This window comes from Carcharhinus amblyrhynchos, chromosome 10 (genome assembly GCF_965287045.1).
Source record: "Carcharhinus amblyrhynchos chromosome 10, sCarAmb.v2.hapA, whole genome shotgun sequence".
Classification (NCBI taxonomy): domain Eukaryota; kingdom Metazoa; phylum Chordata; class Chondrichthyes; order Carcharhiniformes; family Carcharhinidae; genus Carcharhinus; species Carcharhinus amblyrhynchos.
Genome location: NC_137333.1, coordinates 1,549,231 through 1,575,292, shown reverse-complemented (window position 1 = coordinate 1,575,292; position 26,062 = coordinate 1,549,231). Strand labels below are relative to the sequence as shown.

Genomic DNA, 26,062 nt, shown 5'->3' with positions numbered 1-26,062 from the left:
ATTCCCTCTAGTTGAGATTAAGGGGTAATTTAATGGAGGTGTTTAGGGGATTGGTAGGGGAGAGAGAGATAAATTATTTATCTAGTGAAAGGAGTCCTAAACAAGGAGACAGGGCCTTAAAATTAGAGCAATGGGACGTAGGTGTCGCTAGCTAGACCAGCATTTATTGCCCATCCCTAATTGTCCTGGAGGAGGTGATGTCTAGACGCACTTCACACAAAGGGGAGTGAAAATCTGGAACTTTTTCCTCACCACCCCTTCCCCAAAAAAAACCTGCTGAGATTGAGATGACGGGGGGGTGCGGGGCAATTGAAAATTTCAAAACTGAATTGATAGGTTTTTTTGGGTCAGGGGACTGAAGGTTAGGGAACCAAGGTGGGTAGGTGGGGTAAAGGTACAAAAACAGGAAATGCTGGAAAATCTCCGCAGGTCTGACAGCATCTGTGGAAAGAGAATAGAGCCAACATTTCAAGTCTGGATGATCCTCTGGCAGCTCTGATGAAGGGTCATCCAAACGTGAAACGTTGGTTCTATTCCGACTATACAGATGCTGTCAGTCCTGCTGAGATTTTCCAGCGTTTTCAAAATCCGCAGGATTTTGCTTTTATATTTGGAGTTAAGAGTCAGATTAGCCATGAACTGGCTGACAGGTGGAGCAGGATTGAAGGGCTGAATGGCCTTCCCCTGTTCCTGGGTCCTGCCATTCTACAACCTGAAATACTGGATCAAGGGATGTATGATCAGATTCTGGCAATGACTTCCCGGCTCCAAGACACACCAAGTCTGTTAACGGACAGAACTGGAGCAGGATTTTCAAGTCAGTGCATCAGCGGAAGTGACTACAACAGCTGAGATAATTGGAATATTAAAGAGGGAATTTGAGGCTTCATGGAAAGAGGACTAAACAGATGTGGAACTAGCATTGTCGCAGTGCAAACGTGATGAGACGACTGGTTTAGGCTGAGATTAATGTGCGAGTCCAGTTCACCAGTGCTGCCGCTCGCCTTTTTCCAACAAGTGAGCTCTTGTAGGTCCCTTAAATCTTCTCCCGTCGCCATCAGCCTCTCTTCACTTGTTCAAGCTTTTTCTTCAGCAGGTTGTAGTTCTCCTCAATCCCCGGAGAGGCTGGATCGAGTTTCAGAGCGAGTTTATATCGTTCCCTGGCCAGATCGAGTCTGCCCCAGCGATGGTAAAGTACGGCTGCAGAAGAAGGACAAACTTTCTGTTACCCAAACATGGTAAAAACTTGCCCGGGTTTGATGTTCCAGACTACAGGATTGTTAACGAGTGCAAAGGCTCGGTTTGTTCTTCTGGGAGCCGAGGGGATTGAATGGAATTTTCAAAATTGCGCGGAGTAAACAACGAGAATCCCTTTTCCCTGTTGGGTGGGTCAGTAACCAAAGATCAGAAATTTAACAGAACTGGCAAAAAGAACATTAATGCGATGAGGACTTTATTGACTCAGCGAGTTATTGTGATCTGCTTGCGCCTGAGGGGGCGGCGGAAGCAAACTGAATAGTTACTTTCAACAGCAAATTGGTTAAATGGTCAAAAAGGGGAAAGAGAGACTGCAGGGCTAAGGGGAAAGAGCATGGGGGAGTGGGACTCTTTCAAAGAGCTGCCACTGGCCACCTCAACTAGGAATTAAAGGGCGGCACCTAAAATGCAGCCATGATAATATGAGGTGGAGATGCCGGCGTTGTATTGGGATTGGCACAGTAAGAAGTCTCACAACACCAGGTTAAAGTCCAACAGGTTTATTTAGTAGCACAAGCTTTCGGAGCGTTGCTCCTTCATCAGGTGAATAGTCTGATGAAGGAGCAGCATTTCAGAGATAGGGAGAGGGGAGTTCATTGAGGTATTTAAAAACAAGGGTGAGAATTTTAATATCAGAACGTTGTTGGACCAGGAGACGATGTAGGGTCAGTGAAACAGGAGTTATATGTCATCGGGACTCAGTACAAATTAGGATCGCAGTCTCAGTTTGCTTCTTAAGAGGCAATGTCCTAATTTTGCCCTGACTGTTTATCAGAAGCACAGTGAAATCTTCATTATAAGATGTATTTGCTTACAACGATCTCTGAATTTATATTTCTAAATGTCACTTTATCTAATAATAACATATCAAGCATCAGCATTTGGCTATCATTCAAGAAATTGGGAGCAATGTTCCTGAACTTATACTTTAATGTTCTCCATATAGTGACATTGGGAGGATAAAGGTTCTGATATTAAAAGCTGCAAATAGTCAGAAATATGTTCAATGCTTTAGTTGCTTAAAAATGACACCCACCTAAATTTCCATGATAACTTGCTATGGTTGGATTAATCTGAAGCGCTTTCAGAAACAGATTTTCAGATTCCTGTATACACAGAAACAGTTAACAGTTTACATACTTTTAAGTTCTTAACATTTTGAATTTAAAAGAAAAACTACAGGCCCTAAATCAAAGAACCCAGGTTCGATTCTGGTCTTGGGCGACTGTGTGGAGTTTGCACATTCTCCCCGTGTCTGCGTGGTTTTCCTCTGGGTGCTCCAGTTTCCTCCCACAGTACAAACATGTGTAGGTTAGGTTTTAAAGTTTATTTATTAGTGTCACAAGTAGGCTTACATTCACACTGCAATGAAGTTACTGTGAAAATCCCCTAGTCGCCACACTCCGGCATCTGTTCGGGTACACTGAGGGAGAATTTAGCACAGCCAATGCATCTAACCAGCATGTCATTTGGACTGTGGGATGAAACCGGAGCATCTGGAAGAAACCCATGCAGACACAGGGAGAACGTGCAGATTCTGCACAGAGACTGACCCAAGCCAGAAATTGAACCCAGTCCCTGGCGCTGTGAGACAGCAGTGCTAACCATTGCGCCACCATGCCATCCTATGGTGTATTGGTCATGCTAAATGCACAGGGTCATGGGGATTGTGCTTTCAGAGAATTAATGCGCAGTCTAAATGTGCCAAATGGCCTCCTTCTGCACTGTAGAGATTCTATGATTCTTCAAGAGCAAAGTGATAACATGACTATGGGCTGGTTCAGCTGTGGTCTGTGTTTTTGCACTTTCTAATTGTTGTCGGCTGTTGTTCTGTACCTATCAGTCTTGTCTCTGATCCACAAGGTTGTGAGTTCACTCCACGTTCTGTAGAGAATCAAGGCTGACACAGTGAGTGTGAGAGTGTGATATCAACTGAACCATGGCTGATATCATTTAAGATGCAAAGTGTGGCTTGAAAACAGTTGAAACTACTTTGCCTCACAGACTCGAGAGAGGAATTACGCATGTCTCTGTTATACTTTAAAAATAAATCTCTACACATTCCACAGGTTGTGACAACTCACCTTGTACTTTTTCAACTTGCCGAGCACATTTGCAAATGAAAACATGATGGTGTGATCGTTGGGTAGTAACTTCAGAGCTTCCTTTCCAACAGCTTCAGCTTGTGCTAAATTACCTGGTTATTGAGACAACACCGGTTTAACTATCAAAACAGCCATTTGCAGCAATGTAACCCGCTTGGTTACATTGCTTTTTTCGGTGCAATTCATGCAAAATCGTGGAAGAGATTGTGGGATTTCAAGGCCAGTTACATTCCTGTAATGGTCTGGCTGAATCTATCGCCCAAGAGAGAGGTCAATTGTGGACCTTCAAGAAAGTTCCAAAAATTAAACTGGATTGTTTACACCACTAATAGGAACATTAGGAAAGATTCTGAATTAACGTTTTATTAAATTTACTAAGAAGCTAACAACTGTATCCCAATCCAAAGTAAAAAAAGTCTATTTATTAATCACGAGCAGGCTTACATTAACACTGCAGTGAAGTTACTGTGAAAATCCCCTAGTCGCCACACTCTGGCCGCCTGTTCGGGTTACACTGAGGGAGAATTTAGCACGGCCAATGCACCCTAACCAGCACTTCTTTCAGACTGTGGGAGGACACTGGAGCACCTGGAGGAAAGACATGGGGAGAACGTGTAGACTCCGCACAGACAGTGACCCAAGCCAGGAATCGAGTCTGGATCCCAGTGCTAATTACTGCGCCACCGTGCCACCCCAGTCCAATTGTTTTGTATATGTTCTGCAAGTCATTTTCAGGTTACTCTCAGGGGGCAGTGGACTGACTCAGACTTTTGTGATTCAACCCATTTCCAGGTGGATCAACCAAACTACCACTCTTGAATATATCTGGGTCTGTACTCATTGGGAGTTTAGAAGGATGAGGAGGGGGATCTTATTGAAACTTACAGGATACTGCGAGGCCTGGATAGAGTGGACATGGAGAGGATGTTCCATTCGTAGGAAAAACTAGAACCAGAGGGCACAACCTCAGGCTAAAGGGACGATCCTTTAAAACAGAGATGAGGAGGAATTTCTTCAACCAGAGAATGATGAATGTGTGGAACTCTTTGCCGCAGAAGGCTGTGGAGGCCGGGTCATTGAGTGTCTTTAAGACAGAGATAGATAGGTTCATGATTAATAAGGGGGTCAGGGATTATGGGGAAAAGGCAGGAGAATGGGGGTGAGAAAAATATCAGCCATGATTGAATGGTGGAGCAGACTCAATGGGCTGAATGGCCTAATTCTGCTCCTGTGCCTTATGGTCTTGGAAGGCCCAACTGTACCAGTTTTAACACAGTTCACAACACAGCAGTTTCCACGCTGTGGTGGCCTTTGGATGCACCACGCATCAAAGTAAACACCTCTTCCCCACTAACAACTTGCATTTACATAGCAGACTATCCCTGTAACATGTCACAGGGTCCTTCACAAATGCATTTAAATAAAATCTGCTACCAAGCCACATGTGGGGAAATGGTGATATCATGATAATGTCAGTGGCCTAACAATCCAGAGGCCCAGGCTAATGCTCTGGGAGACACGGGTTCAAATCCCACTGAGGCAGCTGGTGGAATTTAAATTCAATTAATCGATCTGGAATTGGGAAGTCAGTCTCAGTAACAGTGGCCATGAAACCATCATCAATTGCCAAGCCAGCGACACCCACAGTTCATGAACGTATTAATATAAAAAGAAATGTTACCTGTGTTATCAAGTAATATGATCAAGTTATTCCAAGCCAGACTGTGGCTAGGTTTGAGAAGGGTAGCATTCCGCCATGCGTTGAGAGCATCTACTGTACGGTGCAGGTCTGCGTACTGAAACATTTAAACATAAATGACAGCAAAATTAAAACCACCTCCTGAATTGATATTTGTCCAAAGTTCATGGTTTTGTGATGTGTCACTGCTGGAATATTATCTCTGGTCAGAATCCTCTCACTGGTCAATGTGAGCAGCACCAAGTCATTAATCACACTAAACCAGCTCCCCTGGGTGCCGTTTGTGAGCCTGACACCAGATTCCCAAAGCAACGGTCTTACCCAGAACATGATCAGGGCAGGAGACTCGGGGAATACTTCAGGAATACCCGCAAAGCATCCCTGAAGAGGTCAAGCATGGCCCATTGACCCACGAGACATCTGACTGAGTAGAATGGAGAAGGTTCAAGCGGGGGGAGGTATGAAACATAGGAATTAAGATCAGAAGTAGGCAAATTCAGCCCTTTGAATGGCGGAGCAGGCTCAATCAGATCACAGCTGATCTCTCCCTGGTCTCAAATCCATCTCCCCACCTATTCCCTATATCCCTTTAATCTGTTTCTTTTAAGTTGGAAATATATCTCATTCTTGAAACCATTCAATGATTCAGACTCTATGGGGCATCGAGTTCCACAAATTCACCCCCCTCTGAGAAGTAGTTCCTCCTCATCTCAGTTTTAAATCTATCACCTCTCAACCTATACCTGTAACCTCTTGTTCTAGATTTCTTCATAAGAGGAAACATTTGGTCTACATTTACATTTTCAATCCCTTTTAATATTTTATATCCTTCGATCAGATCCCCTCTCATCCTTCTCAACTCCAGTGAGTACAAGTCCAAACTGTTTAATCTCTCCTCAAACATCAACCCTTTCATCCCCTGAATCAATCTGGTGAGCCTCCTCTGAACTGCCTCCAATGCCACCACAACCTTCCTCAAATAAGGAGACCACAACTAGACACAATACCCCAGATTTTGCCTCACCAGCGCCCTATACAATTGCAACAACATTCCTCTACTTTCATACACCAGTCATAGAAACATAGAATCCTTACAGTGCAGAAGGCGGCCATTTGGCCCATTGAGCCTGCACCGACCACAATCCCACCCAGACTTTATCTCCATACATTTTACCCTAGTTAGTCTGCCTGACACTAAGGGGCAATTTAGCACAGCCAATCCATCTAACTCACACATCTTTGGACTGTGGGAGGAAACTGGAGCGCCTGGAGGAAACCCATGCAGACATGGGGAGAATGTGTAGAATCCACACAGACAGTGACCCAAGCTGGGAATTGAACCGGGTCCCTGGCGTTGTGAAGCAGTAGTGCTAACCACTGTGCCATCATGCCGCCCCTGCAGTCCTTTTGCAGAGGGAGAGAGACTTGATCAGGGACTTGCAAAGGCAAAGGCAAAGCCAAAGCATTGGAGGGCACATGCAAACCTCCAAACAACCCAACGATCTGATCCTCCAAGTGTCACCCCCCCAACACATGGTCAAGTCTGCAAGTCGCACATTCTCAATATTGAATCTTACAGCACAGAAACAGACCGTGTGGTCTCTTATTGTGCTTATGCTCCCTCCACAAACCTGCTCCAGCCAGCCTTTGGTGTCTCTTATCAACATGTCCTTCTGTAAATTTCTCCCTTGTGTGGTTATCAAGCTTCCCCTTAAATCCCTCTGTCTACTTGCCTCAGCCACACCCCGTGGCAGCGAGTTCCATATTCTCACCACTCTCTGAATGAAGAAATTTCTCCAGAATTCTCTATTGGATTTATTAGTGGCTATCTTATATTTATGGACAGAAAATGCTGGAAATACGTCAGGTAGAATCTTGGAGAAAGAAACCGAGTCTAATGTTTCAGGTCCGGCCTCTTGGCTTTATCTCACATTTGCAGTATCTGCAGTATTTTGCTCGTTATATCAACGGCTCCGAGTTTTGGGACTCCCTCCCAAGTAAATAATTTGTTCCCATGTGAATAGTTCTGAATTATATTTCTGGCAAACATAAGGGTGTTTTATCATTATAAGATCAGACAGGCTGAGGGGGTTGGATTATGGAGATAGTCCACCGGAGATGAGGGGGTTGGACTATGAAGAGAGACTAAATAGACTGGGTCTGTACTCGTTGGAGTTCAGAAGGATGAGGGGGGATCTTATAGAGACGTATAAGATAATGAAGGGGATGGATAGGGTAGAGGTAGAAAGATTCCTCCTGCTTAGAAAGGACAGCAGGACTAGAGGGCACAGCCTCAAGATAAGGGGGGGGGGGACAGTTTAGATCAGAGTTGAGGAGGAACTTCTTCACTCAAAGGGTGGTGAATCTCTGGAATTCTCTGCCTGTTGAAGTGGTGGAGGCTGCCTCGCTAAATATATTTAAGTCACGGGTAGATAGGTTTTTGACAGACAAGGGAATTAAGGGTTATGGGGAGAGAGCAGGAAAGTGGAACTGATCCACTTCCGATCAGCCATGATCTTATTGAATGGCAGGGCAGGCTCGCAGGGCTAGATGGCCTACTCCTGCTCCTATTTCTTATGTTCTTATGACAGCAGGTTTGGTACAGACCTACCAGACGTCCTAAGTTGTAGTAGCAGTCTGGATATTTTTTCCTGTATTTTATTGCTGTCCAGTAACTCCTTTCAGCCTCTTCAAATTTGCTCAGACTGTTCTGTACGATCCCGAGATTCATCCAGGCAGCAGCAAAGTCAGGTCTGTGCACCAGGAACCAAAGGAGAAAATTAGATCTTTGTGCTTTTAAAACAAAGGTACTGCCAAACAGAATGGCACTAACTTACAGCACACAACCACAGATGGTGTACCTGCTGGCGTTTATGCTCCACATCAGTCTCCGGCAAACCACCACACCTCACCCTGTCTGGAACAGAAGAAATAGGGCTGGAGTAGGCCATTCAGCCCCTCGAGCCAGTAAGATCATGGCTCATCTACTCCAGCTACACCTCTCCATACTATCCCCATTTCCCTCAATGCCCCAAAATCTGTCCACACCTGATCGGAATATCTTCATTGATTGAATATCCCCAGCTCCGCAGAAAGTTCCAGAAGTCTCACAGAATCCTACAGTGCAGGAGGAGGCCATTCAGCCCATCGAGTCTGCAACGACCACAATCCCACCCAGGCCTTATCCTCATAACCCCATGCATTTACCCTGGCTAGTCCCCCTGACACTAAGGGGCAATTTAGCATGGCCAATCCACCTAACCCGCACATCCTTGCATTGTGGAAGGAAACTGGAGCACCTGGAGGAAACCCACACAGACACGGGGGTAATGCGCAAACTCCGCACACCGTGCCGTGTCATATATTCAATCTCTCCTCATAGGACAACTTCCTCAGCTCAGGACTCAGAGCAGTGAACCGTTGCTGCACCCCTTGTTTATCAGGCTGATTCTGGAAATGATGGGACTGATGTATGAGAAGAGATTGACTAGGTTAGGATAGTTTTCGCTGGAGTTCAGACGAATGAAGGGGGCTCTCATAGAGACTTATAAAGTTCTAACAGGACTAGACAGGGTAGATGCAGGGAGGATGTTCCTGATGGTGGGGGAGTCCAGAACCAGGGGTCACAGTCTGAGGATTTGGGGTAGACCATTTAGGATGGAGATGAGGAGACATTTCTTCACCCAGAGAGTGGTGAGCCTGTGGAATTCATTACCACAGGAAGTAGCTGATGCCAAAACATTGAATGTATTCAAGAGGCGGCTGGATATAGCACTTGGAGTGAATGGGATCAAAGGTTATGAGGAGAAAGCAGGATTAGGCTACTGAGTTGAATGGTCAGCCATGATGATGATGAATGGTGGAACAGGCTCGAAGGGCCAAATGTACTCCTCTGATTCCTATCTTCTATGTTTCTATCTGTGCCCCATGAAGTTTGCTGAGGAGCTTGTTTCACATTTTGATCTTTGCTTCTGTCTCTGGGTAAAGAAGTTTCTCGTGAGTTCCTTATCAGATTATTTAATGACTATCTTGTATTAATGCCCTCCAGTCTTGATGGTCTCCTGAGACGTGAACTGAGTATACTTAAGCTTAAATTGAGACGTACTGAATAGCCACAGCTCTGGAGAGTAACTTCTCGGCTTCATGTAGCTCCTTCCTTTCCTTTAAGATATTCCCCAGATTGTTCATGGCATGGACATACTTTGGATTAAGTCTGAAAAGTAAAACAAAAGGTTTCTGAATTTTTTTTTTAAATCACAGATAAATTTGTTTCTAGTTGAAGAGTGAACTCTGCACCTTCCAGAATGTAATTGTAACTAACAAGGTGAGGTGTGAGGATACCTAACAGCTTCTCTGTAATATTGGATGGCAGATATTTCTTCTCCTCTGTCAGCTAGGTTTTTCCCAACATTGTAGTGCACCTGCAGGAAACAAAAGGCTTCATCAATATTGAATGACAAAGGCGATATAATGCACCCCAACATCCAGCGCTATCAGTATCAGACGTGGCTCAGTTAGCAGCACTCTCAACTTCGAGTCAGAGGTTTGGGGCTTGAGCACAAAAATCCAGACCAACACTCCAATGCAGCACTGTCGGACACGCAGTCTTTTGGTTGAGACGCTAAACCACGGGGCCAAGTGCCCACTCGGGCTGTAGAGGATCCCAGGCATTATAGAGTCATAGAGGTTTACAGCATGAAAACAGGCCCTTCAGCCTAACTTGTCCATGCTGCCCTTTTTTTTAAAAACCCCTCAGCCAGTCCTGCATTTGGCCCATATCCGTTTATACTCATCTTACCCATGCAACTGTCTAAACGATTTTTAAAAGACAAAATTGTACCCGCCTCTACTACCACCTCTGGCAGTTTGTTCCAGACTCTCACCGCTCTGTGTGAAAAAATTGCCCCTCTGGACCCTTTTGTATCCCTCCCCTCTCATCTTAAACCTATGTCTTTTAGTTTTAGACCTCCCTACCTTTGAGAAAACATACTGACTATCTAGCTGATCTGTGCCCCTTATTATTTTATAGACCTCTAAAAGATCACCCCTCAGCCTTCTACACATTACACTGAAGAAGAGTGGGATCATTCACTCTCGGGTGTGGACCAACATTTATCTCACCATCCACTTTCTTGTTAGTTTATCGAATGCCAAGCCAAGTCATAGCCCCCTCATTGACTGAGTTTAAGGTGAGCAGTCCATCACCTTGCTTTATTCCTCAGTAATATGCAGCATTGTTTGTGTCTTTCCAAGGTGCATAAGTGGTTTGTACTGAGGCTCCAGTGGTGGAGTCTGGCCACATAGGAGCCCTGGCTTCTCCTGAACCTGTTTAGGAAGGACCTCTCTTTTCCTGGTATATTCAAAAGCCTGTTATTTGACTGATGGAGTCTGTCACAAGAAACCAGTTAGTGACTTGGGGATGGCACAGTGGTTAGCACTGCGGCCTCACAGTGCCAGGGACCTGTGTTTGATTCCCAGCTTGGGTTACTATCTGTGTTGAGTCTGCATGTTCTTCCTGTGTCTGCGTGGGTTTCCTCTGGGTGCTCCAGTTTCCTCCCACAGCCTGAAAGATGTGCTGGTTAGGTGCATTGGCCGTGCTAAATTCTCCCTCAGTGTACCCGAACAGGCACCGGAGTGTGGTGATTAGGAGGATTTAACAGTAACTTAATTGCGGTGTTAATGTAAGCCTACTTGTGACACTAATAAATAAACTTTTATTTTTCCCGTGTTTCTCATTCCCTGCTCCAGAGAATATCTGCTGGTAGATCTTACTCAGGAAGGGTGCTCCGTGTGGGGCTCTGAGATGAACCAAACAGATCATCTGGTCATTATCACCTTTCTGTTTACAGGAGCTGGGTGCATACAAAATGAATCAGGTGCTGCCTACAACACAAGACTGACTATATTGTGACAAGTATTGCATTAGCTGTAAAATACTTTGAGAAGCCCAGGGTTTATGAAAGGCACTATAGAAATGGAACACATGGTCAGGATACTGTCAAAATTATTATGCTGAGAAAATTAAATGCAAGCTGCTGCATAATACGTTACACTCATGGTTTAATCAGTAAATAAGAGTATTAACTTCTATTGTGATTGATCTAAATTAATAAAAGAACATTTGCATTAAGTTTTTTTTCCCTCAAATAAATGTATTTCCTTACTTTGGCATTGAAGGGACAGACTGACAAAGCGCTTGTAAAAAGATCTTCCTCTGTTCTCCAGTGGGAACTGCGCCTGACACATTGCATAATATTCAGAATTACCAAGCTTGTCACAGCGACAGTGATGACGTTCTAAGGAAAAATCACACAGCAAAAAGTTATAAACTGAGATTGAGAATCCACTTCGAGCCTGGAGCTTGTGAAGCTTACCAGGGGTGAAAAAAAATTAAAAACAAACGTGTACCCTACCTTGAATCGCCTGCTTTTCCTCAACAAAATACAAATGCCGTAAGCCAGCAGCATACAGTAACCAGCGCTGGAGAGATAGATCACCCTCTCCGCAATCACAAACCCCACTCGGAAGAAAATGTTCGATGCAGGGAGAAACGGGATGATGATCAGAGCGATTCCAGAGGCAAGGATTCTGTAAATGCATCCAAATACATTTGTTCACATGACATGTTTGCAGCTTAGAAAACTAATAGATTTAACACGACAATACAGATTTCAGTTACATTCAAACTTGGTTAATAAGCCCTTTGGAGAGAGATACCAGTTATCTTAAAATTAACTGCTCATCTCTCATACACAATAAAACCTTTTTCAGCATTTGCTTTGAATGTTGCAGAGCAGCAAGCAAATCAAAGGTTTCCTCCTGAAATATGCTACCTAACAACGCGGTAACGAGTGAATAACTGGAATTACAGATTTTACAAGGGGAAAGGACACCAATTGATAAATACATCAGCTGCTTATAAAACATCTATTATCTTCCTTTATCCAACGTTCAGACGAGTTTTTTTGACACATAAATCAAAACGTAGCCTTACAGAAGACAGTGTCTTATTTCCAGCCAGAGAATGTTCTTTGTGGGGGGTGGGGGGGTCTTTTGGGTAGAATGTTCCTTTAGGTACATATCTAACAGGTATGTCCTCAACAACCTATCAGCCTGTTATTGACCAAACTGTGCTTGTGAATTGTACCTGAATGACAAGGTTATGACGGGGGATTGAGTCACCAACAAATCTGAAAAGGAGCTCTCTACCACAGTCAAGGCAAATAGCACAAATGCATTTAAAGAGAAACACATGAAGGAAGAATAGGGTAACTGGATGAGAATTCGGGAGATATTTCTTTACTGGGTATTGAGAAGGTGGGGCTCGCTACCAGAGTGAGTGGTTGAAGTGAACAATACAAACAGGGTAATGGAGAGATGAGATAAACATGAGGGAGAAAGGAATAGATGGATATATTAATAGGGTGGGATGAAGAGATGCAGGAGGAGTTTGGCGCTGGAGCATAAACACCAGCAAGGACCAGCTGGGCCGAATGGTCTGTTTCTGTGCTGGACATTTCGTACAATTATTTTTTCAAACAGATATAGATTCCAACTCAAGTCAATGCCATTATCCAGGGATGGACACATTAGGTATGTCATCCAAGTGGATATTCTCTGGCTTAAAAATCCAGTACAATGGATCTTGTTTAAGACAACGTTTAGACTAAATACAAGATAATAATTGTGTACGCCCCCCACCCCCAGAATATTTCTTCATTCAAATATCTCTCTCTGAAAGACTCTCTGAAGCCATAGAATCATAGAATCCCTACAATGCAGAAGGAGAGCATTCGGCCCATTGAATCTGCACTGACCTCACTCCCGCTCAGGCCCTATCCCCATAACCCCATGCATTTACCCTAGCTGATTCCACAACACAAGGTACAATTTAACATGGCCAATCCATCTATCCCACACATCTTTGGACTGAGGGGAAACCAGAGCACCTGGAGGAAACCCACACAGACATGGGGAGAATGTGCAAACTCCACATAGTCACCCGAGGCCAGAATCGAAACAGCAGCGGTAACCACTGTGCCACCATGCCAACCTGTGATGAAGATTGAATAATGAATCAATACAGGATGCTACCAAACAGCTAGCTCAGCAAGCACCCTGACTTCCCTTCCTCTGTAAACCATAGAGACCATTCTGCCCATTGTGCCTGTTCCAGCACTTTGAAACATAAGAACATAAGAAATAGGAGCAGGAGTAGGCCATCTAGCCCTTCGAGCCTGCCCCGCCATTCAATAAGATCATGGCTGATCTGTCGTGGCTCAGTTCCACATTCCCGCCCTCTCCCCATAACCCTTAATCCCCTCTCACTGCTCTCTCCCCACAGATCTGCAAATGCTCTCTTTTCAAGAATTTACCCAATTGCTCTTTTGAAGGTTACTACTGAAGCCGTTTCCAATGTCCTGTCAGGAAGCAATCCCAGTTCACAACAACTGGCTGAATGTCAAACAAATCTCTCCCTACTTTGGATCAATTGCCAATTATCTTCAATCCATGTCTCCCCAGGTGCCGACTCTCCTGCCAGTGGAAATCATTCCTCCTTATTTACTCTTATCAATTTATGTTGTTAATTTGGACATCTCAATTAAATTTCCCCTCAAAAAGATTAATCTCACCTTCTCTTTTCACATCATCTGGGATTCTCTCTTTCAGAATAATTAAAAATAAGTGAACTTAAGTAAGAAACGCATTTTAAAATATTGTATTTTCTCTAATTTAATCAGCACACTCAATATAAGGAAATAGGAGCAGGGGTAGGCCATTCAGCCCCTTTCTCCTGGTCCAGCATTCAATATGCTCACAGCTGATCCGCTTTAGTTCCATCTTCCTGCTCTAACACAAGATCTCGAATTCCCTTATTACTCAAAAGTCTATCAATACTATTCTTGAATATCCTTTTGGAGGCTTATAACTTTAAGTCTATTTATTAGTGTCACAAGTAAGTTTACATTAACACTGCAATGAAGTTACTGTAAAAAAAATCCCCTAGTTACCACTCCGGCGCCTGTTCGGATACAACAAGGGAGAATTTAGCATGGCCAATGCAGCTAACCAGCATGTCTTTCAAACTGTGGGAGGAAACCAAAGGACCTGGCAGTAACCCACGCAGACATGGGGAGAATGTGCAGACTCCACACAGAGAGCGACCCAAGCTGGGAATCGAACCTGGTTCCCTGGCGCAGTGAGGCAGCAACGCTGACCCACTGCGCCGCCCTTCGCGAGCCTCTTGAGGGAAGAAATTTCTCCTCTTATTTTAAATAGTTGACCCCTTATTCTGAGACAGTGGCCAATGGTCTCTCTCCAAGCTGCAGTGTTGGGGACAGTGCTGTAAAACGAATAAAAATTAGAGGGTGACACCAGTTCTGGATCCCCCAGTCAGAGGGAAATATCCTTCCAACATCAAACCCCAACAAGTCCCTTTAAAAGGAATTCTCACTTCATTTGCATTTAGGAATGGCAAATATTTATCAAAATCAAACACCTTACCTTCTTTCATCTGTGCTTGTGGAGCATAAAGCTTGATGTATGATCCCAATAAGGAAGGTCCAAAGTACGAGAGGGGCAAATATTCTAATGTCGCCGATTGATTTAATTAGAGGTAAACAGCCCATTGACCAATCAAAGCATAGCCACCAGGGATAGACTAATAACCATGTGTTCAGGGAGTAGTAATAATTATAATTAATAGCCTGATAAAACAAAATCAAACAAACAAATTAGATTTTTAAAATATTAATCCATTTTGACAAAAGCTACATAACCAAGTTAAGAATCAGCTGTATAACAAAACTACATTTTCCCCCAGGAACAAAATGACCTTCTCCAGTGCAGAGTCTGAAGTCATTCCTTCTTGTTTTATATATTGGTGGCACCGCAAGGAGTGACATCTCGTGATCGCAGGAAATCCAGACAATTGTACCAATAAGGAGCCCCGATCACAGAATCAAACAGCGCAGGAGGCTATCTGACCCATCAAGGAGGTCAAAGGGTATGGAGGTGGGGGTGGTGGTGGTGGGGGGGATAGGTGGAATGTGGAGCTGAGACCCCAATCAGATCAGATATGATCTTATTGAATGGTGCAGCAAGCTTGAGGGGCCGAACGGCTTATTATCACACAGCCATGACTATAACACTACTTTCTGCACTCTCTCTATGAATGTAAATGGAAGGTAGAAGAGAGAATATCCAGGGGCGTGGGATCCTTAATTGTGCTGGCTGCTTTTCTGAGGCAGCGGGAGGTGTAAACAGAATCAATGGATGGGAGGTTGGTTTGCGTTTTGGATTGGGCTACATTCATGACCTTCTGTAGTCTCTTGTGGTCTTGGGCAAAGCAAGAGCCGTGCCAAGCTGTGATACAACCAGAAAGAATGCTTTCTACGGAACATCAACACCAGCACAAGGGCCAAATTGATTTTCTTCTGTGCTGTAGGTTTGATGTGATACAATTACATACTCACAACATAAAATTACATACCAACTGACTCAAGAATCGTTTCTTCCCTGCTGCCATCCTACTTTTGAATGGTCCTATCATACATTAAGCTGGTCTTTCTTTACATCCTATCTGGGTGTAGAGAACTGTAACACTATTTTCTGCACCCTTTCCTTTCCTTCTCTCCTATGTACTGTACGAACAGTATGCTTTGTCTGTATAGCACGCAAGAAACAATACTTTTCGCTCTATCCCAATACATGTGACAATAACAAATTCTATTTAAAAGCATTTATGTGTGGACCATTTGACGCTGGGTGATTAAAAACTGCTGGGAGTTCCCACTGTTAAAAAGCAGCTACCGGCAGCCTTACCCGCACCAGAGCGCTGTCTGCAAATGATGCTGGGTTATCCACTTCGGTGAAAGCTGGGGGCCCAGTGCCCATTATCCGCCAGCGGCCATACAGAAGGACAATCCCGCCGGACGCCACCAGCAGAATCCGGGTAAAAAACCCTCTTTTCCATGGTAGGGATTTCTGAGGATCAGGCAAAAACAGAACAGAAGAATAAGAGAAACCAGCACAGCAAGCGTTTCAACGAGTTACATTTGCATAACACCTCTGATGTAATGAAACGCCCTAATTCACTTCACAGGAACGTTGGAAAACAAAGTGTAATGTCCAGCCAACACAAAGAGATTTTAGGTCGGATGACCAAAAGCTTGGTCACAGAGGTAGGTTTTAAACAGTGTCTTACGATGCGGTAGAGGGGTTTAAGGAGAGGTATTCCAGAGCTTGGAGGCTAAACAGCTGAAGGCACCGTCACCAAATGGGGCAACAATAAAAATATTGGGTTGCATAGAATTGGAGTTCAGGTATCTCAGAGGGCAATGGAACTGGAGATGATTATAAGAGATAGGGAGGGGGTAAGGCCGTCGAGAGATTTAAAAACAGGGGTGAGAATTTGAAAATCATGCCATTGCTTGACCAGGAACCAATGACGGTCAAGGAATAGGTGGATGGGACTTGCTGCTAATTCAGAGACGGGTAGTAGACTTTTGGACAACCTCTAATTTAGAGGATAAAATGTGGGAGACCAGCCAGGAGCAGGCTGGAATGACTAAATCCAGAAATAACAAAAGCATTCATGACACCTGATGAAGCGTCAATGTTCTGAAATTTCCTTCCACATAAACAAACCAAAGCCCTCACATCATGGCTATTTCAACATAATTATTTTTTAAAAAATAGAAAGATACTTCTGCAATCTAGCTACACAGAGTTTTTAGCACTGAGAAGTGGAGAGAATTCCACAGACGGGAGTCCGTGGAACTGAAGGCATGGCTGCCAACTATGGACTAACTAAAACTGGGGATGTTTTAAGAGATCAGAATTAGTGGAGTGCAGTGATCTTGTGGGCAGCACGGTGGCACAGTGGTTAGCACTGCTGCATCATAGCGCCAGGGACCCGGGTTTGATTCCCAGTTTGGGTCACTGTCTGTGTGGAGTTTGCACGTTCTTCCTGTATCTGCGTGGCTTTCCTCCAGGTGCTCCTGTTTCCTCCCACAGTCCAAAGATGTGCGGGTTGGCCCTTAGTATCAGGAGAAGTAGTTGGGGTAAATGCATGAGGTTATGGGCATAGGGCCTGGATGGGATTAAGGTCGGTCCAGACTTGATGGGCTGAATAGCCTCCTTCTGCATTGTAGGGTTTTATCTTGGGAGGGCTTGGGATTGGAGGAGATTACAGAGATAAGGAGGGATTTGAAGATGAATGAGGGCAAAAGTTCAGCTTAGGGTCAAATAAAAAGTAAATTGAAGGGGGTGGTATTCCAAAGCCACAATTGTACCTCAGAGATTTTGTCTTTTCGTATCAGTGCGATGCCTAGTTGCAGGATATCCATTTTGCAGACCACAAGTGCATCAAAGACTGCGTTCACACCCTAGGTATAGGCAAACAAGACTATCAATAATAAATAATAGCAAAATACTGCAGATGCTGAAAATCTGAAATAAAAACAGAGATTGCTGGAAAAGCTCAGCAGGTCTGGCAGCATCTGTAGAGAGAGAAACAAAGTTAACAATTCATGTCTAGGTGACACATCCTCAGAGTGAACCCACATCCAGCTGACAAACTCCCAACAACAACATAAGCACACTAAAGGCCAGAAAAGCACAAACATGTATTTTCCCAACCCAATAATGATGACATTTTCTCACCAGCACTGTGATACCCTGTTCCTTGCAAAGCATCGCGACAGCACAAAGCAACAAGCTGACAAAGATCCAGTGAAAGGAGAACTCTCCTTCTGCATCGTCTGAAAAAGAATCAGTGCAATAACTGGTCTTAATTCTGATGTAGTTGGTAACACCACTGCAAAAGTAACACCCTTACTGATACAACTACATCAACTGGGCACAAGTGGGATGGATTTATCACCTCTTGCCTGGGTAAGTGCAGCGCCAACAGCACTCAAGAAGCTCAACACCATTACAGACAAAGTAAATCGGTTGGCAGCCCATCCACTCCCCCGACCACTGACGCACCGTGGCAGCCGTGTGTATCATTGACAAGATGCATTGCAGGAACTCACCTAGAGTCCTACGACAACACTTCCCAAACCTGCAATCCTTACCCACCTAGAAAGGCAAGGGCAGCAGATACATGAGGAACACCATCACCTGCAAGTTCCCCTCCAGGCCACACACCATCCTGATTTGGGAATATATCACCATTCTGTCACTGTCACTGGGTCAAAATCCTGGAACTCCCTCCCTAACAGCACTGTGGGTGTACCTACACCACGTGGACTGCAGCAGTTCAAGGCAATGGCTGGTCGCCATCTTCTCAAAGGGCAATTAGGGATGGACAATAAATGCTGGCCTAACCAATAATGCCACTATCCCATGTACAAATAAAAAAAATATGGTGGTAATAAACATCTAGCAATCACACATAACTCCTTTAACAGAGTAAAATATTGCAACATTAGTCTTACTCACTGGCCAATCTTATACTTGATTAGCAGATATTAATACTTGAAAGGCTGTAAAAACCAATATTTCCATCCAAACCCACAAGTTTCCTGCCTGACATTTTGTTATTACTATCACCAATGATTGCCACCTCCGAGCAAACAGGTTACCCATCATTACGTGGTGCCCATATTCCAGGGACACACACAATCTCTGAATAATGATACGTACATTTTCTGAACGCTTTACAATAGCTGATAAAAGACAGCAGAAAGAACAGTGCACACAGGAGATCTGCCCTGCCAACGATCCCAGCAACCTGCAAGACAAAAAGCACAAAATCTAGTGAGTGCTAACATTACTATTCTTCATGCACCTCCTGCTCTCCTGACCAGCCTCCCGCCTCCTTTCCTCCAGTAGCCTTTGACCTCCTTGATGGGTCAAAAGGCCTCCTTCTGCACTCTTTGATTCTGTAATCGGTGCTGCTTAAAGTAAGAAAAAAGTAAAGTTTATTCGTCATAAGTAAGACTTCATTAACACTGCAATGAAGTTATTGTGAAATTCCCCTAGTTGCCACACTCCGGTGACTGTTCAGGTCAATGCACCCTAACCAGCACATCTTTGCACTGTGGGAGGAAACCAGAGCATCCGGAGGAAACCCATGCAGACAAGAGGAGAACGTGCAAACTCCACACAAACAGGGACCCCAAACCGGGAAATGAACCTGGGTCCCTGGCGCTGTGAAGCAGCAGTGCTAATCACTGTGCCACCATGCAAGTCCTCTCCAAATCTCTCTTCCTTTCGGATGCTTCTTCAACTCTATCCGAGTCCTAATAGCTCCTAATGTGACTCAGTGATATGGCCCTGAGTGATATGCTGGAGGGACGGTGCCGACTTGATGGGCTGAATGGCCGTGGGGATTCTATGATTCAGGTTCTCCTCTAATTTAAGTCACCAAACTGTTTGCCCGAAAATAAAAGGTGGACATAGACAAACTGTAGTGAAGTGCTGATTTTAAGTGATAACACTCACTGAACTCCCACAAACCTACAAGCAGTCTGAAACCCACCTGGAAAGAATGTACTTACACTTTCTGTGTGTATCGGGTGCACAGCAAAGAGCAGTGCAGCTAGAAATGATGCTTTGGGTGCTCTATTCAGCAGCCTTCCTCTCTCATCATGTTCGAGACCACCTAATAGCACTGAGAACACATCGAGGGTCATTATAGAAATCACGCTGTGAAGTACAATGTTGACCACATGGAATCCAACCGGGTGCAATCCTCCAGCTATCAGGTAGTTCAGCCTAAGAAAGGTGAATATACAGGCAGATCTAAAACTAAACATCAACTTCATGGACACAGATCAAGTGCATCTTTATGCTACGCTGCTGTACAATAGTGGAAGTAAAATATGTATGATATTTTCTAATGATACCGCACACAATGGCAATATTCCTTAATGAGCCAAGCGCTACCACAGTATAGATAACAATCCCATAATCCAAACCATCACAATGAAAGCTTTTAGCTTCAACCACAAGAACCTCCTTATTTATTACCTCTCTACAGCTACAGAGGTTATGTGCACTATTAGATGGCTGCTAGAATGATGGCTTACACTGAAAATAGGGTTTTTGCTCAGTTTAGTAAGATACTAACTGATCCATGCAACTATAGACAGGAAGGGAATTATTCTGATGAAATCAAACAACCCGAATGATTCGTGGACAAGTGGCAATCTGCCCTGTGTCATTAAGTGCTAATTTATTTGTGGACTCTTGCTGGCTGAATACTGACTATCAAATTCACCTGAACAGTTAATGTACTTAAGAGTGTGCACAACTGTTTTTTAATGTTCTGAGGGTTTCTATTCTTACATTCTGTTGTAGTCATGCTCTGTTAATCCAACACTAAAGGCATCGATAATAACCAGCTCTTTGTAAACACAAGAATTCATGCAAGAGAGAACCTGTTCATTTTTTTTTTAATTTAAATGTATAGAAAGCCAAATTAACCTTAGTAATTTAAAATTGAGATTGCCTGGTGGGAGGACAGATACTTGACGATACATGCTGCATATCACAAGCAAACATTACAGTAAGATACAAAAGTCTGAGGTCACATACCAACTGACTCAAGAACAGCTTCTTCCCTGCTGCTGTCAGACTTTTGAATGGACTTACCCCACACTAAGTTGATCTTTCTCTACACCCTAGCTATGACTGTAACTACATTCTGCACACTCTCCTTTCCTTCTCTATGAACGGTATGCTTTGTCTGTATAGGGCGCAAGAAACAATACTTTTCATTGTACGCTAATACATGTGACGATAATAAATCAAATCAAACACTAAATCCTTTCACCCAGCCTTACCGGAATGTCAGCACTGTGAATGGTCGATAGGATTTATGACTGGTGTTGCTGATTAGGTTTGAACCCCAGAAGTCATGTTCCCAAAGGTTTCTAAGTGACGTCTCTGGTCTAAGATCCTGACATATGAAGGAAACACCAGAAATTAATTGAGAAAGCTTCTGTATTTTAAACAAAATGTTTGACTTGCGTTTCCACCGCACTCATTCCAAGGCCCCACTCGTCTCTAACTCTGTGACCTTCTCCCAGTCCCACTATCCTCCGAGATCTCAACACTCTTTCATTTCTGGACTCTTGCACCCTTGCCAATTTTAACTGCTCCATTGTAGGTGCTCCTAAATCTCTCTGCCTCTCTTCCTTGCTTCAAGATGCTCCTTTAAACCTACCTCTGCCGTTAGCGGCAGCTTAACTGAGTGGCTTGCCGAGCCTGTGTGGCACAACAGTGAGGGAAGGGTTAGTGCCAGGACAAGGCAGCAAATCCCTATTTCCTTCTCCCTCATGTGTTTACACATCTCCCCCTAAATGTATCAAAGTATTCACTTCAGTGAGATGCACACTCTCAACGCACTCTGGAAAAAAAGGTTTCTCCTGAATTCCCTTTTGAATTAGTGACCATTTTATATTGGCGACCTCTAGTTTTGCTCTTCCACGCAAGCAGAAACACTCTCCCTGTATCCACGCTGTCTAAACCTTATATTATTTTCAAGAGCTCTATTAGATCACCCCTCATCTTTCTTCATTTCAAGAGATAAGAGACCCGGCCTGGTTTGTATGAGCTCACTTGTGACACCACCTTTGTAAAATTGTTTTGCAGCCTTTCCAGTGTCTTTTTTGCCCTTTTTGTTACATGACAACCAGAGTCCAAAATGTTAATATAACTCTGAGAGTGAAACTGGAACAAAATCATACAAACTATTGACATCAACATTAACCACTTTCACTTTTCTACAAGTATCTAGCAATAATTAATTTGCATCAAGTGTCTGGCTTCTTGAAATATGAAAGGGTTAATCATAGAATCATGCAGTGCAGGAGGCCACCATTCGGCCCATCAAGTCTGCACTGACCACAATCCCACCCAGGCCCTATCCCCATAAAACCATGCCCTAGCTAGTCCCCCTGACGCTAAAGGGCAATTTAGCATGGCCAGTCCACCTAACCCGCACATCTTTGGGCAGTGGGAGGAAACCAGAGTACCCCGAGGAAACCCACGCAGACAGTGACCTAAGCTGGGAATCAAACCCAGATCCCAGGCGCCTTGAGGCTGCAGTACTAATAACTGTGCCACATAAGTTTATAAATCACACAAGCTGCTATGAAAAACAAAGGTCTTCTTATAGGACCCTTTTCACAGACAGACACCAAGGCCATTCGTCTGGGCAAACTTCATTAAATCAGATACCTGTAACTAGAAAAAGGGAGTGACTGACAGACACAGAAATTAGCTGGACTGTGATAAAAACAATCACGCTGATTGGATATTGTAATGAAGCAAGCTTAAAAGTGATTGTGATTCATATATGCTAATTACTTGTAATTGAATTTGAAAACTATAAATACTTATATATCTCAGAATATGCCACTCTGGCTAGCTACAGAGATGTGAGCTGTAGCTTTCTAGTGGTCTTGCTATAACTTGCAATTAAAACAGCTGTTAACTTGAAGGGTAATGTTGTGGTCAATTAAAAGGCTGACATCAAAGTCTGCAACAAAACCACACACCTTGTTGTTGATAATAGCTTCTGAGTCATCAAAGACAAAATCTCCATCGTAACTGATGCCAAAACACAGGAGGGCTAGTGCACCAATAATAGCCCTTGCCCAATGCTGAGAGAGCCGTGGCACAGGGAGAGTGTTGTCCAAACTCCATCCAGACTGCAACATTGTGCTAAACCTTGCATCATACCCGGGACTCTGGGGCTCTCCTATCCATACCCTAGGCAAAAAAAGGGAAGCACAACATCAAGATAAATGTCTCTGGAAAAGTGCAGGAATATCATTTTGATGGGACAAATAAAACAAAAATCATGGGCCAAATACACAATTTAACAGAAATGTACAGTTGCCAACTTTGGTTAGTCTGGCGCTTTTGTGACGTGAAATGTCATCAATCCTCACAGGACAACTCCTTCCCACCTGGTTGGGTGATTTTTGACTTTCCCACCCTCAATCTCCAAATTTTTAAATAAATAATAAAAGGAAAATGTTCAAAGTAAATGCAATTAAAGCTATTTTATTTTTAAATGATTTTTCTCTGGGATTTCTGCTCGTGATGTGGAGATGCGAGCATTGGACTGGGGTAAACACAGTACGAAGTCTCACAACACCAGGTTAAAGTCCAACCAGTTTATTTGATAATTAAACTATTATCAAATAAACTGGTTGGACTTTAACCTGGTGTTGCAAGACTTCTTACTGTATTTCTGCTCACATCAGTGCCCTTGGGAATCGTAGCTTTCAATTCTAATCTCCAGGACAATCCTGGAGGGTTGGTGACTCCTATGATCAGTCTTGGCTATCAGATTCTGCCACATTGAGAGAACTGCAATCTCCAAATCATAGAACCACGGAGTCCTACAATGCAGGAGGAGGCCATTCGGCCCACCAAGTCTGCACTGACCACAGTCCCACACAAGCCCCAGCCCCACAACCCCACAACCCCATGCACTTATCCTAGCTAGTCCCCCCTGACACTAATGGGCAATTTAGCATGGCCAATCCACTTAACCGGCACAACTTTTTTGCACGTGTGGGAGGAAACCAGAACAAACCCACACAGACATGGGGAGAACATGCAATCTCCATGCAGACAGTGACCCAAGCTGGGATTCAAACCCAGATCCCTGGCACTTGAGGCAGCAGTGCTAACCACTGTGCCACCCAAATATCTGGGTTCACTCAGACACACATGAAAAATAGATAGTTTGTTAAGCGTGACCCACTAGCTCAGGAGAGGGTAGAGGGGGAGCTCTCTCAATCCTATTCTGCCATTAAATTAGATCATTGCTAATCTGTATCTTAACTCCATCTGCCACTTTGGTTCCCCGACCCCTAAAAAAAAATTCACGTTCAGAACGAGGCAAGGAATTTGCACTGACACTTCTGTTATTCTTCAGCCTTTCTCAAGTTGGCAGCACCTCAGTGCCAGAAAATCGTAATTTTAGTTCCCACTCCAGAAATTTCAGCACAAAATGGAGGATTTTAAAAAATTCATTTGTGGGATATGGGCATCACTGGCTGGCCAGAATTTATTGACCATCCCTAATTGCCCAAGGGCAGTTGAGAGTCAACCACGTTGCTGTGGTTCTGGAGTCACATATAGGCCAGGCCGGGTAAGGACAGCAGATTTCCTTCCATAAAGGAGATTAGTGAACCAAATAGGTTTTTCCAACAATGGGTTTCATGGTCATCAGTAAATTTTTAATTCCAGACACTCTCGGTGCAGTTTTGAGTGAGTGCTGCACTGTTGGAGATGCCATTTTCCACTTGAGACATTAAGCTGAAGTTAGATGGATGAAGATCCCATGGCACTATCCAAAAAAGTGAAGGGAAATTCACTGGGCCAATATTTATCCCCCAATAAACATTACTAGATTATCTGGTGGTTATCACGCTGCTGTTTGTGGGATTTTCCTGTGCGTGGATTGACTGCCTCAATTCCTTCAACAATAGCTACACGTCAAATGTGGCTGAAAAGGAGCATTGCAACATGAGACCCCTCGAGGTGGTGCAAGACGTCATAGAAATGCAGGACTTCCTTCAGCTTATTGCTGTTTAATTTCCACACCATCTTCAATTTAGAAATGACCTGTTTAAATTGAAAAAAAGGCTGTTTAAATTGGAGATAACCCCACCCTCTTGAAAATAGTATTAAAAATAAACCCTTTTCAATCAGAAATAACCCCATTATATGGGAAACGAAGCCATTAAATTGGAAACAAGCTCTTTATATTGGAAATAAACTATTATATGGGAAATAACCCCATTACATGAGAAAAATGTCTTTTCTTCTGGAGATAAACCCATTAAATTGGAAATAACGCTTTTATATTGGAAATAACCCCATTAAATTGGAAATAATCCCATTAAAGTGGAGATAAACCCATTAAATTGAAAACAGATCTTTTATATTGTAAATAACCCCATCAAATTGGAAATAAACCTTTTTAATTTCTAAACAAACCCTCAAAACTTTTTTCTCAGACCTGCAGAAGAAATTCCATCTGATCTTCACACCACAGGGCAGAAGGACTGTGACATCTTCTTTTATTTTTGTTATTTTATTTTGATTTTAGTTTTGTTTGATTTTTTTTTAACCTCCCTGCAGGCCCCGGAACCGGCTGTCCGCAGAGCGGAACGGAAAGGTGGGCACCCGGCGCCTGGCGGTCAGTCAGCGGGCGGGGCGGGCACCCTTTCGGTGTGGGACCCACTTCCGGTGCGGGCAGGGCAGGGCGGGCGGGCGTCGCGCGCATGCGCCAGACCCCTGGGAGGCTGAGCTGTCAATCAAAGCAGCAGCAGCAGCCGGGCTGCAGATACAGCAGGAAGCTGCAAGGGTTCTGTGCAGGCAATCAGGCAGCATCTGATACAGGGCACCTAACAGCACAAAGGGAAAACCTAAATGTTAAACATGAAAAATAAAATGTTTGTTAATATCTGGCAGCATTTTGCATTTTTTTTCATTAAGTTACATTAACTTGGGGTGTTCACCCTGACATCTGCAAAACTTATTTTGTTAACCACTTGAGTTGCTCAGGAAAATGTGATATCAACATAGGTTCAGACAGGTTTGGATAAGATAACATAACAAGGACCTAGGAGCAGGAGTAGGCCATCCAGCCCTTCGAGCCTGCCCCGCCATTCAATAAGATCATGGCTGATCTGTCGCTGCTCAGTTCCACTTTCCCGCCCTCTCCCCATAACCCTTAATCCCCTCTCTTATCAAAAACCCATCAACCCGCGTCTTAAAAATACTTAGCGAGGCAGCCTCCACCACTTCAACGGGCAGAGAATTCCAGAGATTCACCACCCTTTGAGTGAAGAAGTTCCTCTTCAACTCCGTTCCAAACCGCCCCCCTTTTATCTTGAGGCTGTGCCCCCTAGTCCTACTGTCTTTTTTGAGCGGGAAGAGTCTCTCCACCTCTATCCTATCCATCCCATTCATCATCTTATACGTCTCAATGAGATCTCCCCTCATTCTTCTAAACTCT

The 26,062-nt window shown here is 43.9% G+C and overlaps 1 protein-coding gene across 2 annotated transcripts; it reads right to left on the bottom strand.

The window, feature by feature from the left end:
• Positions 1-360: 360 nt before the first annotated feature.
• tmtc4 (transmembrane O-mannosyltransferase targeting cadherins 4) lies at positions 361-25,239 on the bottom strand. Of its 2 annotated transcripts, XM_080198053.1 has the most exons (19): positions 25,061-25,239; positions 24,446-24,663; positions 22,578-22,791; positions 20,859-20,974; positions 19,572-19,788; positions 18,715-18,802; positions 17,728-17,825; positions 17,358-17,450; positions 15,886-16,047; positions 14,566-14,768; positions 11,475-11,649; positions 11,226-11,357; positions 9,403-9,482; positions 9,167-9,274; positions 7,673-7,814; positions 5,044-5,158; positions 3,342-3,454; positions 2,294-2,363; positions 361-1,200 (listed from the first exon to the last, which is right to left on the bottom strand). In XM_080198053.1, the coding sequence occupies exons 3-19, from the start codon at positions 22,737-22,739 to the stop codon at positions 1,058-1,060; spliced, it is 2,217 nt and encodes a 738-aa protein (XP_080054179.1). In that variant the 5' UTR covers positions 22,740-22,791; positions 24,446-24,663; positions 25,061-25,239; the 3' UTR covers positions 361-1,057. The 2 variants fall into 2 exon arrangements, with proteins under 2 accessions (XP_080054179.1, XP_080054178.1); XM_080198052.1 differs by lacking the exon at positions 24,446-24,663.
• Positions 25,240-26,062: the final 823 nt, after the last annotated feature.